Source organism: Centroberyx affinis, unplaced genomic scaffold (assembly GCF_046629955.1).
Source record: "Centroberyx affinis isolate AG114_WGS23_722 - 3 ecotype Tasmania unplaced genomic scaffold, CSIRO-AGI_Caff_v1 ptg005049l_1, whole genome shotgun sequence".
In the NCBI taxonomy this organism is placed as follows: Eukaryota; Metazoa; Chordata; class Actinopteri; order Beryciformes; family Berycidae; genus Centroberyx; species Centroberyx affinis.
Genome location: NW_027282489.1, coordinates 7,708 through 26,243, shown reverse-complemented (window position 1 = coordinate 26,243; position 18,536 = coordinate 7,708). Strand labels below are relative to the sequence as shown.

General features: G+C 41.9%; 2 protein-coding genes across 3 annotated transcripts; both read left to right on the top strand.

Moving 5' to 3' along the window:
- Positions 1-1,932: 1,932 nt before the first annotated feature.
- bet1l (Bet1 golgi vesicular membrane trafficking protein-like) lies at positions 1,933-5,671 on the top strand. Of its 2 annotated transcripts, XM_071545787.1 has the most exons (4): positions 1,933-1,966; positions 2,283-2,368; positions 3,128-3,184; positions 3,662-5,671. In XM_071545787.1, exons 1-4 carry the CDS (start codon positions 1,948-1,950, stop codon positions 3,827-3,829), a joined length of 330 nt encoding a protein of 109 aa, XP_071401888.1. In that variant the 5' UTR covers positions 1,933-1,947; the 3' UTR covers positions 3,830-5,671. The 2 variants fall into 2 exon arrangements, with proteins under 2 accessions (XP_071401888.1, XP_071401887.1); XM_071545786.1 differs by lacking the exon at positions 1,933-1,966 and having other exon boundaries at positions 1,983-2,368.
- A 535-nt stretch (positions 5,672-6,206) lies between these two features.
- On the top strand, positions 6,207-16,948 carry LOC139666523 (deformed epidermal autoregulatory factor 1 homolog; the record flags this gene model as incomplete). Its single annotated transcript, XM_071545785.1, has 10 exons — positions 6,207-6,546; positions 7,915-8,009; positions 8,512-8,641; positions 9,658-9,807; positions 11,911-12,050; positions 13,229-13,294; positions 14,047-14,094; positions 14,767-14,890; positions 15,600-15,728; positions 16,769-16,948. Coding segments are annotated over exons 1-10 (1,270 nt in total), but the record flags the coding sequence as incomplete, so codon positions are not given.
- Between the last annotated feature and the right edge of the window lie 1,588 nt (positions 16,949-18,536).

The window sequence follows — 18,536 nt, the reverse complement described above, 5'->3', positions numbered from 1 at the left end:
TTGTTTTTTTTACCTTTATAGTGTTCAAATTTCTTTTGATCGTCTATGTTCTGAGTTTTTGAATTGATGCAATTGATGAGTCATTTTTTGCATTTCTTGCATTTCTTTCTTTTTTTTGGATTTGAGACTTTCACTTACCACATTATAAAGTTCAGCATGTTGTTTCTTCTGTTGTTTTAACATTACCGCATTGTAAAGTTCACCTTGCTGTTTTATCATTACCTCTGCCTCCTGCACAGTGAGAGTCCAGTGTCAGCAGTCTGTCTCCAACCACCGGCCAGTCAAATAATAAATAATAACTTAACAGGCTTTAAAGGTCAATGGAAACACTCATTAACATTTTACATGGCAGAGGCATTCAGTGGAAGCCAGGTGACGGTGTGTGTGTGTGTGTGTGTGTGTGTGTGTGTGTGTGTGTGTCGGGGGGGTCTGGATCTGCTGTATGGTTTGATGCAGCTTTGTTGTCTACAGTTTCCCCTTTGATCAAATCCTTTCAGGTCTGCCTGCTGTGCTTTCTCCATGTTTGGTGTTTCTGATACCTTTCAGTTTCATAGTATTTTATGTTTCACTGTATGAACCTTTAAGGCCAGTAGAGTTTGGTAAAGTCTCACTGCTGGAGGATGAAAGTATAAGTTACTTGGTGTGAATGAGAGTAACAGAGCTGGCAGGGGAAAGACAGAACATGACAATGTAAAAGAGTAAACAGTAATTTCTCTGGTTCAGCTCAGTCATGTCTTCCTGCTTGGTTGTGTTTTTGGTTGGTTTGTGTGTTTTGGCTGAAGTGAGATGTGAGCTGTTGTTTGTAAGTTTTAGCCATTAGGGATCTTGGAAGAGGAGGAAGAGGAGGAGGAAGAGGAGTGGGAGTGGGAGAAGGACAAGAAGAGACACCATTATTTCAGTATACAAGAGAGCCTGTGTGAGCAGATTAAAGGAATAGTTCACCCAAAAATGAAAATTCTGTCATCATCTCCTCCCCCTCATGCCAGTTGAAACACAGGTGAAGTTTGTCCATATAACACACAGGGAGGCTGCAGCACAACTCCATAGCAGCCTTCTCCAAAACAACTGAAGTCAGTGGGGACCAGTTCTTCAGAGTTCCAAACAGACCTACAGTATATTTACACCATCATTTAGTGCAAATCTTAACTACAGCTGACTGATCTGCAACAAATAATGGTGTATAGGTCTTTCTATTCACAGTGTGATTGTTTAGCTGTTTTTGTTTTGGAGCTCTAAAGAACAGGTCCCCATTGACTTCAGTTGTTTTGGAGAAGGCTGCTACCAAGTTGTGCTGCAGCCTCCCTGTGTGTTATATGGACTAACACATTTCACCTGTGTTTCATTTGGCATGAGGGTGAGGAGATGATGACAGGATTTTAATTTTTGGGTTTTCCTTTAAGACCGGGACATGGTGGTTTGGTGTGGGCTTTAACTGGCATCGGAAAGCATGAAGATGGACTGGGTGAAAGCTGTGGTTCCAGAGAGGCTTCATCATCAAGTCAGATTTATTGCTACAGCCCTGTCTCAAAGCACTTATCAAAGACAAGCCTACCTAGATCTAACTATAATCAATCACCAAACACAATGATGCACACAGTGTACAAAATAAAACATAAGGAAACAAACACAGTAGGCTATCTGTCTGGATTTCTGCTTGAAATATGTAGAAGAGAGAACAAGAATCTTGTCGGATGCGGGTTTAACTGTTAACATGAAAGATGAGCTTGCTGTGGAACATCAGTGCATAAGTGTCAAACCTCAGCTTCAACCGGCCTGCACCTGGGAGTGAATGGGAGTGAAGAAGACTGTGTAATACTCATAACAAACTGTGGCAGGCAGCAACAAGCCAATGGGCGTCTAGTCTGCCGAATTTGCACATGAAGAAGAAGAACGCGGAGGAAGCAGCTGGCCGCTACGGCTTTCCGTACAAACAACATAACAGTCACTATGGCCGACTGGAACCGAGGTAAGTATGACACGTATTCAGTTTTATATTTGTATAAAGTAAACGCTTATCCGTTAACGCTGTCCAGTACCATCTGTTTGTGTAGATGAAGGGAATGTGTTTGAGTATTAGGTGTAATGTATAGGCTAGTTACTTACACCAGAGGAAAACTAGTTTGTCGGTTAGCTATGTAGCTAGCTAGCTATGTTATTGCCGTTAGCTAATCAGCTAATAGTAGTTGAGTTTCTGTAACTCGTTCAAAACAATAATTCACACACTTTCATGTTTGTATGGCTTGTGACAACACTGACTGTTTCACTGGTGTTTGGTTGTACAGGACATGGCGCTGTGGATGATATGCTGGATGCCGAAAACAAGCTTTTGGCTGACAACTTGGCGACCAAAGTCTCCAGACTGAAGTCGGTATGTAAGACTGTGGAAGAGGAAACCATCATGACGTGGAACTAGCTTTGAGATACATTATATTATTATTATATTATATAATGACACTGATTATAGTCAGCAGTCTGTCCAAACCATCTTATATTATATTGTATGCTGTTGTTATAGATAGACGCATAGATGGAGTTTCATATATTCTTAGATATTCTTATTCTTATTTCATATATATGTTAAAGGAGGTGTGGGGGAATAAAAAATGATTGAACTTGTATGTAACAAGATGGGTTTAAGGAGAAAAGGGGAACTATAATCTGTGTAATATCCATACACACTCTATACGCATGTGAAGGAGACTAATGCCACTTCCATAATTAGGGAAGTGGCATCCATAATTCACCGGGGCCATGCTCCTGTTTAATCTGTTTGACATAAACGTCAGTCTCATCATGGCGTGTTCTCTCCTGAGAACACTAATTGCTGTCTAATTGCTGTATACTGTGATCAATAGAAAACATGCTTGTAGAGAAAGGATGTTATTATATGAAACTCTCTGGAGACCTATTAGGCTGCTATGATGTGCTGACAAGTTAAAACACTGCTGTATCACACTCAGCTCAGTCTGAGTAGCCTGGTGTAAAGTATGGAGGTTCACACATTATTCTCACTGTGCCTTCTTTTTTATAAATACTATAATTTCTACATCTGGCCCTGGTTGTTATTGAAGTGTATGTCCAGAGCATACAGGTCAGTGATGCTTTGTTATATCCTTTACTTTGAAAGCTTGCCTACGACATTGACAAGGAGGCGGAGGATCAGAACATGTATCTGGACGGCATGGTAAGTGGCTCAGGTGGGATGATGTGTGTTGTCTTAAAGGAGCCCATGTAAACCTGTAGTGCTGTTAGCTTGTTGTACTTCATTAGAAGCTCTCTAAAGGCCAATTCATACTTCTGCCTCAAAGCTATGCCGTTGCTATATCATAGGTCAAAACACACAAAGGAAAAAGATTAAAGATACAACTGAGGAAGGATGATGACTTTAAAAAAAGTAAATACAGAATGTAAATGTTTAAGGACAGGGTTTTGTTCTTTCCGGGTTCCATTTCAATGATTGCAGAGAAAGGGACAGGCAACAACTGTTATGATTCCAACTACTATTGAATCCTGAAAAATGATTGTTCCAACTACCTTTTTTTACCAAACTTCTAGTTAAGTTTTGTAAGTGTGCATAGTTGAGACTAGGTGTAGTATAAACCAATTTACTCTTGATTGCACAAGATGTATCAAAACCTTCTCTGTCTCCTGTCCCCTGAAGGACTCCAACTTCCTCAGTGCGACGGGCCTGTTGACCGGCAGCGTGAAGCGATTCTCCACCATGGTGCGGTCCAGCCGGGACAACAGGAAGATCCTGTGCTACGTGTCGGTGGGACTCGTGGTGACCTTCTTCCTGCTGTACTACCTGGTGTCCAGGATCCAGAGCTGAACAGCCTGGACTGATCTCACAGGTTCCCGCAGTCTGGAAGAGTGGAAGTTCTTCTAGATCTGGAATTGGACAATTAGACAAAAGTATGGAAAAAAAAATACACATATGTTGCTGTAGACATATGTTGCCAATTCCCATATTTCGATATTTGTTGCTGTAAAGACTAATCTTCAAGGATTTTTCTGTGGCGAAAAAACAACAAACAGACAAACAAAGCTTGAATCGAAACGTTACCTTGAATCGCTTGACTTTTGTTGCGATGCAGCATCCGACCAACAGAGGACTTTAATAACAACTTGGTAGTTTGCAAAGCAGAAGAAACGGCAGCAGACGTCTCACCGGCTGTGTGGGCGGAGCCAAAGAAAGTGGAGGAGGGAGGGAGGGACACTGCACATGCTGCAGCCTGTAGAGACTCCTGTCTGCTGTCTAAAATTACTGTTATGATACTATGCATGTGTGAAACGGGAACACCTGCCAAACAAAGTTGTTTTTTTACTCATTTAAAGACCCGTCTGGATCTCACGCCGCTCTCTGTAGCTACCAACACATGAAACATGACATTTAGTCTAAATCACACATAAAAGATATTAGTCTGAATGTGAGACTCTCATCGACTCCCAGCCAAAACACACACAGTCTAGTCTGCCTGACGGTGTTTTCAGTGAAGATGGAAGCAGCTTCTCCTGCTCACTGTCTGGCAGACTTCTGACTGTGCTGACTGGCTAGAAGACAGCAGCTGTTTCCACCTTGGCCAATTTGTCCTGGATTCAGTGACTTCTCAGACTGCAATTCTTTTTTCAAATCATGGGTAAACTGTGTGTTGACTCCCAAAGCATTTGGCAACATATTCAGTGTGTTTCCAGGTCCTGAAAAGGTCTTAAAATGTCTTGAATTTGATTATCAATATTCAAGGCCTGAGGAGTTCATTCAGTTCAGTTTTATTGGTCTGATGAGAGAGAGCTGGTATTGGTCTTACGAACACAACCTTAAGTTGGTACAGCTGATGCCACCAATATGCAAATGAGTGTGTGATGTCATCAGGCCCTCATGACAGGAAGAGGCCTGTCTTCACTTCATACTGAACAGCAGCCATTCAGATGTGGAACAGGGAGATGAACGCTTGTTTTCCACTGATGCCGTCTGTGAAACTAACATCTCAGTTTCATGAGAGAGTTATCCATGCACATATTTATTGAAGATATCACAGTAAAACTTTTTGACTACGTGACTAGTTTTGCTGCTGATGTGTGTGAGTTGGGCAGCGATGAAGTCTGGCTGACAGACTGGTTTTAATGGGCAGAGCAGCCAGACATGATTCAGACAGGTTGTGATGGTTTGACTAGGAGAAGACATCCGGTAGCTCTTCATACATGATCCTTGTTTATTCACCTGTCAGTCACCTGTCAGTATGGATAATAATGTTGTGCACTTTTCTGGTCCCACTGCAGCAGTGTTTCCTCTGATATTAATAAACTCTGGTGGGGCTAATTGTAGTTTTGGTTCAGTATCTGTCCCTGTTTTGGTTATTTTTGGTTCTAGTGCTAGAAATGTTTTTTCCAATAATTTTAATAATCATTCATTCTAAACATTAGGACAACACCTCGAGGGAAAATTGGTTGAATTATCCTTTTATTTTTTTGTTTGGTTACTGTGGAGCTGCGAGCCTGCTGGATGAATGTGGAAGGGCCATAGTATCACTTCATATATTTGTTTACTTCATACATGTAATTTGTATGTTTCCTAACATTCCTGTTGTGTCTCACAGAGGGGGAGGGACTGCAGTTATGGTGAATAGATGGGAGAGTTGAGATGAGATTTATTATTGTTAATACAGATGTAATAAATGATGTTAATACAGATGTAATAAATGATTTTATTTGTGGAACTTGTGTGTGATGTGAGCTCCTTATTTCATACTTGTTTCATTAATTTTTAATAAAATCCAAAACCTAGATATTTGTTGATGCATCTGACATCACTACCAGCTGCTGACCATGTCAGTATTATAGTACATTAAAGAAGTATTAAATCATGTAAATATTATAGTACAATATAGAAGTATTATGCATATATTACAGTATAATATAGAAGTATTATATAATGTAAGTATTACAGTATAATATATTGGTATTGTATCATGTAAGTATTATAATATAGAAGTATTATATTATGGGAATATTATAGCATATTATATTATGAAAGTATATTATGTTGACCGCTGTGTCGCTTCGTATTGGCTCGTGTGCTTTCGGTAATTTCCGGTGCATCTCTTTCCTGTGAGTTCATGAAAACATAAACGTCGGACGCCATTTCTCGTCGGTTGAGCTCGCAGGCGGGTTAGGAATTACCGTGAAATTCAGGGGCACATTTGCATTAGCAGTTCCGTTAATACGTTGCAAGTTCTTGTTTTTCTTTGCTTATCGTCGCGGCTGCAGGCTCGGCAGCGGACCGCCCGTCCGCCCCGCTGCTGCTCGGTTAGATTCGGCTCCTGTCGTTCGTCGGAGGAGGAATGGACGAAGCGGACTCGGCCACGAAGGCGCTCGGGCTGCATGAACCGCCCATCAGCGCCGCGGTCGGGCCGGTGGTGGAGGGGGTGGGCTCGGATACCGAGTCGGAGGCCGAAGTCACCACGATGACCGTGATGGGAGAACCGGGGAACATCGACATAGGAGCCGAGTCTCTGCCGAACCCGGACGATGCCGAGGCGGCGTTTGCAGGCAAGGCGGGCCGGCTGTACGGCGACTGTAGAGCCGCTAGAAGGCGTTGTTGTTCGGCTCGAAGCAAAACCTGTCTAGCTTTTATAATTGTTACACGGTCACAGGTGTGCGGGTATCGGGTACTCCTGTTGCCCCATGCCGCCCCATTCCGGCCTTCAATAATCTTGTAATGTAATATTGCCTTGCTTTTCGGCAGAAGTACATACCGTATAAAGTACGACGCAGGACCTATTCTGAATCTCTATAAGCCACTCTTAAATTCGGCGTAGACATAACCCACCAAGAAGTATTCATTCAAATACAATTTTAACTTTTTAGAATTGGTTCACACTGCTCGTTGCCGCCCACCACAGTGTATTTTTTGCGTGAAATTAGATTGTGGATTTAACAGGTGAATCCGTTTTAAAGTTGAAATGAGTGCTGCTTGTTAGATGGATATATGCCGAACTGAAGAGTGGTTCGTACCGATTCAGAAAAGTCTCGAGTCATATTTCACAAGACATGTAGTTTTGCCTTTCAGCACGGCTACGTTAAATTGCCAAATTTTGGATGTAGTTTGGTTCAGACATGTATCAGGGCTATGGCCTCTCAGCCAATCAGAACGGAGGAACAGTCCGCGAACAGACTGGAGGTTAGCTGGGGTAAACGGGCTCAGTCTGTTCAGTCTGTCACTGTACAGTTTCAGTAGTCAGTATTAGACCAACATCAGACTGAAGTACACAACAAATTATGGCTAACCAAGCTGTGCTGCATAAAAATAACCCCTCCCAAGAAATCTGCATAATATTATTCCTATAGTGTTCATATTCATTCAGTTGTCTGAGGCACTCAGTAGTGACCTTATTGTACTGTATGGTGTTTTTTTTATTTTTTTTATCTCTTATGATATAATAATATTCCCACAAGGACTCATAGTTTTGCTGTGATATTTGAATAGTGTCTTTTAGGGCTGCAGCTAACGACTATTTTCATTATTGATTAATCTATCGATTACGATTAATCATTTAGTCTTTAAAATGTAAAAAATAATGACAAATGACCCAGAGCACAAAGTGATTCTTAAAATGTATTACTTAGTCTGACCAGCAGACAAAAAAAAGCAAAGTATTAATTTTATGATGGTATGAAATGGAAATGTTTGGTATTTTTACATGATAAATGACTAAAACGATTAATTGATTATCAAAATTATAATCAGTTAATTTTCTGTCAATCGACTACTCTTTTCAGAACCAGTACCTTAATATTTATTGAATCTATTTTCGGACTACTGTAGTTCTTTTTGCAGGGGGTGAACAACACGAATCGTAGGAATGATTTATTAAAAAGCTAAATGTTGTGTTTGCCCGTGTCACCTGTTGCTCCCAGAGGTGACCACAGTGACCGTGGCAGACGTGCAGGCGGAAGACAACGTGTTCACCACCACCGTGGCCACGTCAGGAAGCCTCCCCGAACACGTGCTGGTAGGTTCATTCAGCCCCGCACACTGTGGGCCCACACAGAGATATTATCAGGTTTTTAATGGAACCTTCAGTGTGTGTTCATCACTGCTGCCAACATTCCCAAAACTTTATTTGTCCCATGTGGGAAACTTAGGTTCAAATAGGCATGAAAACATGACGCATACAACCAGAGGTGGGGACTCCAGTCACATGACTTGGACTTGAGTGACAGTTTTAATTGTTTGAGACTTGACTTGATGCATGAAGAGAAGACTTGAGACTTGACTTGACTTGGGTTCTGGTGACTTGGGACTTGACTCTGACTTGTACTCTGATGACTTGAAAAGGTTTCTAAAGTCCTGACTTGAGATCTTGTGTTTGTGTAAATGACTTAGATTGAAAGTGATGAGATTTGTTCCAGCAGACGACTGAATTGAAATTCTGTTTTCTGAATTTGTATGGAATGATTGAAGTTATTGAAGTTGAAACTGATTATAGAAATCAAACTCATGATGCTCTGCAGACCGGTCGGACCGCCCTGCAGCTCAGTGAAGGTCTGAATACCCAGAAGGCCACGCTGATCGTGGTTCACACAGACGGCAGCATAGTGGAGGCAACGGGCCTGAAGAGCGCCGCCGCCGCCATCGCCTCTGGTACGCTGTGTGTGTGTGTGTGTGTGTGTGTGTGTGTGTGTAATTGGTTTCAGTATCATCTGTGTATGGATGGAAATGTGTAGATGTAGTTTTCCAACCGTAAATTTATTCTTAGGTTATGGGCTTGAACCCTGAAATCTATATTTATTAGGGACGGGACGATATATTGAAATTCAATATATCGCAGTACAAAAATGTGACAATACGTATCATGGGTCATAAAAATGAATGGTGATATCAGCTCCATGTTATTCTGCTGTAGTAATCACAAATGAGACCCTTGACCATCACAGTTTCACAAGCTCTCCATCCAAATTATATTATTGTATAGTTTAGATTCTAGCAGCCAATGGCATCGCTAGAAAGATCTGTGGCTTAGAAATAAACTGAATTCTGCACAGTCAGACTTTGTTGTCATCGAACTTTTATCTATTACATCGTATTGTGGTTGTATTGAATCCTGAACCCATATCACATATCTAATCGTATTGTGAGGAAACATATTGTCCCATCCCTATAGTGTTCCCAAATTCCCAGTTTTAACAGACAAATCAGTTTTTCAGTAGAAAACTGACAGCTTAGTTGACAAGTAGATTAGTGATTCTCAACCTTTTTCATATCAAGGACCCTAATTTAGTCCACATTAGGGCCACGGACCCCCATTTGATGAGATTTTGTCTCTCGGACCCAAATCTGAGAATATTTTTATTGTTAGATATGATTTTGTCCAGAAATGTATGACTATCTGCACTGTAGGTAGACAGATAACAGAGAAACTATGATCAATACAGTCATTCTTCTACATTCTTTAATTGTGTTAACTTCTTGTAAATGAAATAATGCTGAAGTTTAACAATTCATCAATTTGTTGTGGACCCCCTGGAACCCCCTCAAGGACCCCTGGTGGTCCCCGGACCCCACGTTGAGAACCACTGATGTAGATGACTTCAGCAAACATCTTATTCCCACTGAGATGCTTCATCTGTGTGTCTGGTGCGTTTGTTTCGCCCCCCCAGGCCCCCAGACTCCCTCCACCCCTCTGACCCCGGGTCAGGACAAGGACTCCTGCACCAAGTACAACTGGGACCCGTCGGTTTACAACAACGAGCTGCCGGTCCGCTGCAGGAACACCAGCGGCATCCTGTACAAGAACCGCCTGGGCTCAGGTAGAGACGCACACACACACACACACACACACACACACACACACATACACACACACACACATACACACACACAAGCAACATCACTTTCTACCTGCAGTTAGGGCTGGTTATCGTAATATTGTGAAATAACTTAAATGTCACTTCTTCCTGGTCTTAAAGGCTGCGTTACAGTAAAGTGACACAGCTTTCTGAACTTATCAGCCTGTTCTGGCTGAGTAAAATGAACAATGATTGGCTTTAACTGCTAATGATCATTACTTATTTTCAAAATTTTCTTGTGTGTAAATATCTTATGAAAGCACGAATACTTACGGAAGCCGAGAACGGCCGTGCTTGCAATTATTTGTTTTAATGCCGTTATCTCGAGATCACGAGTTAATTATCTTGTGATCTCGAGAAAACGAGCTTTGTTATCTCGAGATAATGAGATAATCAACCCGTTATCACAAGAAAACAAAATGTAGTTTCCTCTTATTACTTATAATGTTTATCAGAGATCAGGAGTCGTCCGGTCCCCATGCCGGCATGCATAGATGGCGTCTTGACAACTGACAACAACGTAACTGCAGCAAACAAAACTACACATTTATGCCTTGACTTCCTGTTCAGTTCTGAATCCTCCCCGACAGTCATGACAGTGATCTTGAAGGATGAAATCAGGTGTGATCAGACACTCATTTTTGAGTTCTCCATAATTATCCCGTGATCTTGAGAAAACAAAAGTTGTTTTCTCGTGATAAATTATCTCGTTATCTCGAGAAATCGGCCTTTTGTTTTCTCGAGATAACGAGATAATGAACTTGTGATCTCGAGATAACGGCATTAAAAAAATTATTGCAAGCACGGCCGTTCTCAGCTTCCGTAAATACTCATCTTCAAAATATCGTCACATTATTGATATTGAGGTATTCAGTCTAAAATATTGTGATATTTGATTTTGTCAATATCGCCCAGCCTCACCTGCAGTAGGCTTGATGTATAGACTTGATGCATCATTACCACAGTTAGTTTACTAGCTGTAGAAACTGTTTTACCTGGTGGATTCCAACTTTCACCAGCCGCTTTGCTAAGTCTCTCAGCAGAGTGATTAGTGGAACAGAAAGCAGCCTCCAGATGCTGGTTGTTACCTGCTGAAAGTGGAAGTCACCTGCCTGCCACAGCCAAGATTTACCAGCAGTATTTGGCTGGTGGCTGGTGTTTATTTTATTTCCCCCTGGCTCAGTTTGGCTCCAGGTCTTCCCACCAGGGGGCACCGCTGTTTTATAAATCCACAAAGCGGTTTAAGCTGCTTGGTATTTAACTGCATCAGCACCACCTGTGAAGTCAAGGCATCTGAACTTTTCCATGCCCCAAACAGATGAGCACTGGAAAAGATTCAAGTTTTTCAGAGTTCCCACTGGTCATGGAATTTCTGGAATATCATGGAATTGTGAGGCGTGTATTGTATTGTATGAAGTCAGGGAATTTGTTAAATTATCTGGGGAAGTCAGAGAATATCAAGGAACTTTATAAAATGGGCCACTTTCCAGATTGTGTTTTCCAGCTGATTTCACACGTTCATTACATTAGCAGGTTTTCAGATTGAAAAACAACACTAACAGACCAGGAAGGAGGAGCATTGTCAGGTCAGGGAAACTCCTTGACTTAGTCATGGCAAGTCATGGAAATGTCCTGGGACTTTACACCAGGGGCATGATGGGAAGCCTGGTGTTTTCGTTCCAGCTGGGGCGATAACAGACTAACAACTGAGATGAGTCATTGTTTTAGTTTTAGTGATAGTGAAGTTAAAGGAACAGTTCAGTCATTCTGTCCTGGCCAGTCTGAGCCTCCTGTCACTGCTGCAGGCACTCTATTGAACTCTGTGGTTTCTAAGTAAAATATAATTACATGAACTCTGTTTCTCAGTAAAATACAATCAAATTAACTCTATTGTTTCTCAGTTAACTATAATTAAATGAACTCTATTTTTCCTCAGTAAATTATTATCAAATATGATTAAATATGATTTAATTCTAACTGTTCTTCAGTAAAATGTAATTAAATGTGATGACCTGCTGTGTGTGTGTGTGTGTGTGTGTGTGTGTGTGTGTGTGTGTGTTGCAGGAGGAAAAGGCCGCTGCATCAAACACAACAAGCAGTGGTTCACCCCGACCGAGTTCGAAGGTCTGGCCGGACGAGCGAGCAGCAAGGACTGGAAGAGGAGCATCCGCTACGCAGGGAGACCTCTGCAGTGTCTGATCCAGGTACTACTGCAATACTACTGTAATACTACTGCAATACTACTGCAATACTACTGCAGTACCACTGCAATATTACTGCAGTACTACAGCATCCACTATGCAGGGAGGCCTCTGCAGTGTCCAGTACTGGGTTGAGATTCTGCTCCCTAAAACCTGACCACTGCTTGTTGGTGTTTGCGGCAGAGCGATTTTTATGAACTATTAGAATTTATGACATTTTATGAATCTATTATTCTTGGTGATTTTAATACAAATGTACATTGTGTCATCAATGTGACAAATGTGTCATCTTCAAAGAAAAATGGACTGGCGGACTCTTTGCACGATTTTTATAGAAATTAGAGTCACTGGTGGCACTGATGAACAGAGACTCCATTTTAGATTTGATATTGGTTTCAGATATCTTTAAAATCTGTCAGTTGTTTTAGATATTGGGATCAGTGACCACAAAATTATCTTTTGGACTTGTAAAGTTACCAAATCTAAAGTCGACCCAGGATGGCAAAAAATCAGTCAGATCAATGAGAAAATACTCAAATATATATATATATATATGGAATAGTCTGCCTCGGACTATCAAGGTAGAGCCATCAAACATGTTTTTAGTAGTCAGGTCAGAGCCGCCTCTGGAAAAAAATGTGTTTGCCTTGTTAGGCTCTAGACTAGGATCAGGTGCACATGCATGCACACACACACACACACACACACACACACACACACACACATTCATACTCTTTCACTTGCATTACTAAGAATTATTGTCGTAATTTACACCTTTTCATACACACAAACTTGTGCATGCCTACACACACCATAATACACACAAGTGTTAAGTATGCTTTTATGTGTTATCCTCTGGAATGTATTATTGCCTGTACCTTTATACCGAACAAAGTCAATCAATCAATCAATCAATCAATTGTGGTTATTGTAGTTCACTAACACACTTTCAGTGCTTGACAGCATTAAATCTAAATCTTTAATCTATTTAATCTAAATCTAAAACTACACTGATGAGAAACAGCAGGTTGAACATCAGTTTAGTGCATCGCAGCAGCTGAAATGAATCTAAAAACTAAGCAGACGCCCAAATGTGAACCAGATATGTGAGCCAGTGGTAGAGCATGGCATTTTGGATGGTATTATTATGGGATGTGATTCATGCTGTCACTGTTCTGCAGGAGAGGATCCTGAACCCCCACGCTGCCTCCTGCACGTGTGCCGCCTGCTGCGATGACCTGGCGCTGGTGAGTCACCGTCTCGGCTGCTTCCTCGCCACATGACGGCCGGAACCTGAGCTCCGCTGGTTCCCGCCGGTCCTGGGATTCCTGGAATATCGTTTGAGAAGTGTATTTCAGACAGGGAACCTCAGGGAATTTCATAAATTCTCTGGGGAAGTCAAGGAATATCAGGGAATTTCATCCAGGAATACAGCAGAATGTATTTTCCAACTGGTTTCATACATTCAGTGCATTAGCTGGTTTTCAGTGCAATGGAGTGGAAACCAGACTGAACTAGAAGGGCACTCAGAGAGCGTAGACCTCCGCCAAGGTTCGTGCTATTATTGCTTGTTCGTGAGTCGGATCCGGATCCACTCCAAAATTTAATGGGTTCTTCCTTGGCCCGTGCTACACCCTTCCACCAAGTTTCATGAAAATCGGGCCAGTCGTTTTTCTGTAATCCTGCTAACAGACAAACAAACAAACGGCACCGAAAACAAAACCTCCTTGGCGGAGGTAATAATAACATTAACAATGCAGGAAGGAATCGTTTTTTAGGTCATGGAAATGCAAATTATGGAAAGTCATGGATTTTTACATCCAGGCCACAGTGATTGTAGTGTGGTTTTATTAGTGAGTTAGACACAACACTAGTACACTGAACACCAGTACAGACTGCCAGTACATTGTCAGTTTCTGTATTTCTTACTTTCTGTCTTACTTTTCTTACTGTCTGTCTGTCTGTCTGTCTGTCTGTCTGTCTGTCTGTCTGTTTTCAGTGTTCCAAGGATGGGGATTCTTCTTTCGGAGGAGAAAACCTCAGCATGGTAATTTGAATTTTGCCTTTCCAGTCACAAAACAGGAAGCAATCAGACAATCATGTTTTTCATCTTGTCGCCTCAGATTCTCTGGCTGAACATGAGCCGGCCTGACAGAGCGCAGCCAGACGGTCTCATTGCTTTATTGCAAATAAAGCAAATCTGCATGTCAAGTTCCTGTTCCTGCTATTCCCACCGTCATTCAGTCAAATGAAATTAGCCTCTGACATTTACAACAAGCAGCAAAGTACTTTCTGTCACAAACAGCATTTTATGACACGCATCTTGCATTTACTTTTCTAGCTCGGTAAAGAAAGGCAGAATCTGTACAATGTGTTTTGCAGGAAGCTCTCAGGTAGCTGTGTCTTAAGCTCATTTTCAGCAGCAACACTGTGCTGCAGCACCTTGGTGTTCACAGGCAACACAGTTTCACTCACTATAGTCATTAAAATTCTGTATCAGGTAAACTATATTTCTTCTTCAAATACAGAATCTGCACAAGCTCCCATCTTCTTTTTTCCTGTTAGCAAGCAGATTTCGTTTTTCGTATTTTTTGAATTAACACACCTGTAGCTGACCAATATATGAACTTGGTTTGTAAACTGTACCTGTAACTTGTAAACTGATATTGGATAAGTTTTCCTGTCAGTCACTGCTCCTGTCTCTCTCAATCCGGTTCAGACCGGTCCGGTCCGGCTGTTCGTCCCGTATAAGAGACGGAAGAAAGACTCGGATCAGCCGGTCACTCCTGAGAAGAAGGAGCTGCCAGCAGCCAAAAACATCACACTGACCCCAGGGACCACATGTAGGTCACACACACACACACACACACACACACACACACACACACACACACACACACACACACACACCTGACCCTGGGGACTACATGTAGGTTAGTTAAAAAGTAGAACCCACACACATGAGTATGATTTAACTCTTTATTGCAACGTTTCGATCCATGATGGATCTTCGTCAGGTCAAATAATTAATTTGACCGAAGATCCATCAGATATATATATATACAATATATGATGTATATATAAATATATATGATGTATACAATATAGTATATTACAGTATATATTGAGTTAATTACATGTATTTTACATGTAACAGTCTGACCAAACACAAAAAAAGCTTATTTGCTTATTGGACTTGAAACCCAGGAAAGCTTGGTGTGGCAGCTGATCCTGATCCTGAGCTGTCTGTGACGCATAAGAGAAAGATGTAGCATGTTGCTTTTGTCACACTTTAATAAAGTTTACTTTAGTTTACACTTTTAATTGTCAGGTTTAGCCTGGGTGACTGGTTTCAACTAAAAATTCCTGTCAGAGTTATAAATGGCCACACTGGCAGACCTGCTGGAACAGTTTTAGGTCACGGAAGTTATGGAAAGTCACAGAAAAGTTCATCAGTGCCACCAGTGACTCTAACCTTTCACTTATAATGAAGTGTAGTTGTACTGTCAAAAGTGACTGATGCCTCTGCCCCCCCGCCCCGCCCCCCCACAGTCACCGTGTCCCCGTCGGGCCAGATCACCACGTCAGGCACCTTGACCTTTGACAGGACGCCCACGGGTGACGCCACGGCCATCCTCTCAGAGGGCACGACGCAGGCCGAGGTCTTCACCAGCACCGCAGGTAGGATCACCGTTCAGTCAGCCTCTGACCACAGTCTGAGGAAACCAAACTCACCAGCTGCTTTCACTGTTTTACCAACTAGTTTTATTTTAGAACACAGCCGATGTGCTGGTTAGACAGGCAGACAAACTTCCAGCTCTTTCCCAGCCTGTATGAGAGCGTTGTTGCTGATCTTTACTTGGAGTGGAAAAACATGATCTATAAATATTCCAGTCAGTCGCTCTCATTTATTTCAGGACCGAGTTTCCGTTGCTCCTCGCCTTCGTTCCTTCGCCCGGTGCTTCCTCTGACCTTCAGCCGCTCGCTCAGGATATTTAACGGTGTTTTCCCCCAGCAAGCGGGGGCCATTTGTCCTTGTGTCTTCCCCTGTCCCACAATCCCCTGCGCCGCCGCTGACCTGGAGCCTATTCATCATCCTATCAAGCGCCGGGGAAGCCCGGGCCCCACACCTGCCCGCTGATTGGCCGAGGTGCGTTGCGCTCCTCTCTGGTGGCGGCTGTAATGAAGTCCCAGGAGACGGCGGCTCACCGGGTTTTTCTGTCAGCGAAGGCCGGCCGGCGTTGCTCCGCGGCGGCGGCCGTGTGACTAATGAGCCGCCATCGCCTCACGCCGCCCTCCTTTTCCCTCTGCTCATTCTTCCTGCTCATACTTTCTCCTCTCCGGCAGCCGAGAAGAAAGATTGTGACGGAAGGTTGCCGGTTCGAATCCCGGAAAATCTGGATGGCAGCTGCTCACTGTCCACCAGCAGGAGATAGGAATCGGACGATCTGAAATCTGAATCTAAACAACAATTTAAAAATGTCATTACAAAGTGACAATAATATAATTTGGATGGAGAGCTTGTGAAACTGTGATGGTCAAGAGTCTCATTTGTGATTACTACAGCAGAATAACATGGAGCTGATATCACCATTCTGTGATGTGGTGTTGAGATTATTCCACAGTGCTGGGCCTAATCTAATCTAATAGAAAACTGAGTCAAAGGTTAAAAAATACTTGGTCTTTTCCAGCATGGGGGTTTTTCTGAAACTGACAGGTAGTGGCCGTGAAGGGCGATGATGCTTTGTCCTTCAACACCTCCGTGTCCTTCAACACCTCCGTGTCCTTCAACACCTCCGTGTCCTTCAACACCTCCGTGTCCTTCAACACCTCAGTGTCCTTCAACACCTCCGTGTCCTTGAAAATCTGCCTGCAGGCTCCAGTCCAGATGAGGCTGTGCTGTGGGTCGGTGGGCTTTACAGGGGGGGGGGGGGGTCGACTGCTGCTGCTCCGTGTCCCACTTCCTCATTTAACTGTTTATACCCCGCGATTCCACCGGCGGGACCATCATTACAAACGCACCCAGGCTTTGTTCAGACCCTTCAGAACTTTATTCTATATTCTAGTCAAGATCCCAAGGTTTCCAAAGACACCAAACATGTCATGCTGTATTACAGGGAAATGTATGTATAAAATGATGCACAAACATCTAGATTTTTTTCCATTTGGTGTAATGGTGCAGCCATAAAAACATGGCATCTTGTATTTGAATATTTCACTCAATATCAGCAGCTGGAGCTTCAAGAAAGAGTTGGAACGAGCAGATTTTAGGGGGATTTAAGGGGAAAGTCGGGGTGCGAGGGGTTAAAGGAAAACCACACTACTGCACTTGCACTTTCTTTCTTTCTTTCTTTTTCTTGCTTTCTTTCTTTCTTTCTTTCTTTCTTTCTTTCTTTCTTTCTTTCTTTCTTTCTTGAGTCTCCTGATCCCTGGGCCTGTTCTTCAGTTTAAACAGAGAGAAAATAAGCCTCCTCAAAAACATCTTCTTTGCAGCAGCCTTGTTTTCAACCCACAACACCGATAGATCACGCCCACATCCCAGGCTATTTATTAAAGGAAATCTGTATTATATAATCACGTTAATCCTGGCCGAGGCGTAATGTATGTCGGTGGAAGCGGCCTGTAGCTCTAAACTGTAGGTGTATTGAGACAGATGTTCAGCTGCCATTTAATTAGAGAGAACAGAGCGGCGGCGGCTGCCTCTGGTTGCCTGTTAATTTGATTGGCTTGACAGACATTACATAGATTTATTGATAAAGCCTCGGTGTGCTGCGTTAAGCCTGCAACACACAGAGAGAGAGAGAGTGAAATTAAAATGCTAATTTGCACAGGTGAAATAAGTCAAGACCAATATATTTTATGAAAAACCAGATATCAGCCAGTCAGTGCGATCCACCTCTGATAATGGTGATATGATGCAGTTTTAATGATTTTATATTGATATTGTAGGATTAATCAATACTACACTGGTTGTCCATGGGAAGAGCTGAACCTGATCTCAATCAATCAATCAATCAATCAAACTTTATTTATATAGCACCTTTCAAACAAATCAAATGCAAATCAAAGTGCTTTACAAGTGATTGACAAAACGTAGGATGTTAAAAATGGATTTAGAGACTAAAGCAAACCAAAACAAACAAAAACCCCCAAAAAGTTAATTGAATAAGACAACAATAAAAGATGGGTAGTTAAGATAATAAAAGATAAACAATAAAAGATAATACAAGCAATAAAAATAACATTAAAAATAAAATTATGAAATACTACACAAAATAAATTGATTATAGTAAAACAGTAAAATGTTAATAAAATAAAATAAAATAGAATGAAATAAATAATAATGATCAACAGTGAAATGTTGATAAAACAAAATAGAAAAAAATAAATAATAATGATAATAAATAAAATAAGTATAAATACTAAAACCATAAAATTATAAAACACTACATAAAAGCCAGAGTGAATAGATGGGTTTTTAGTTTACGT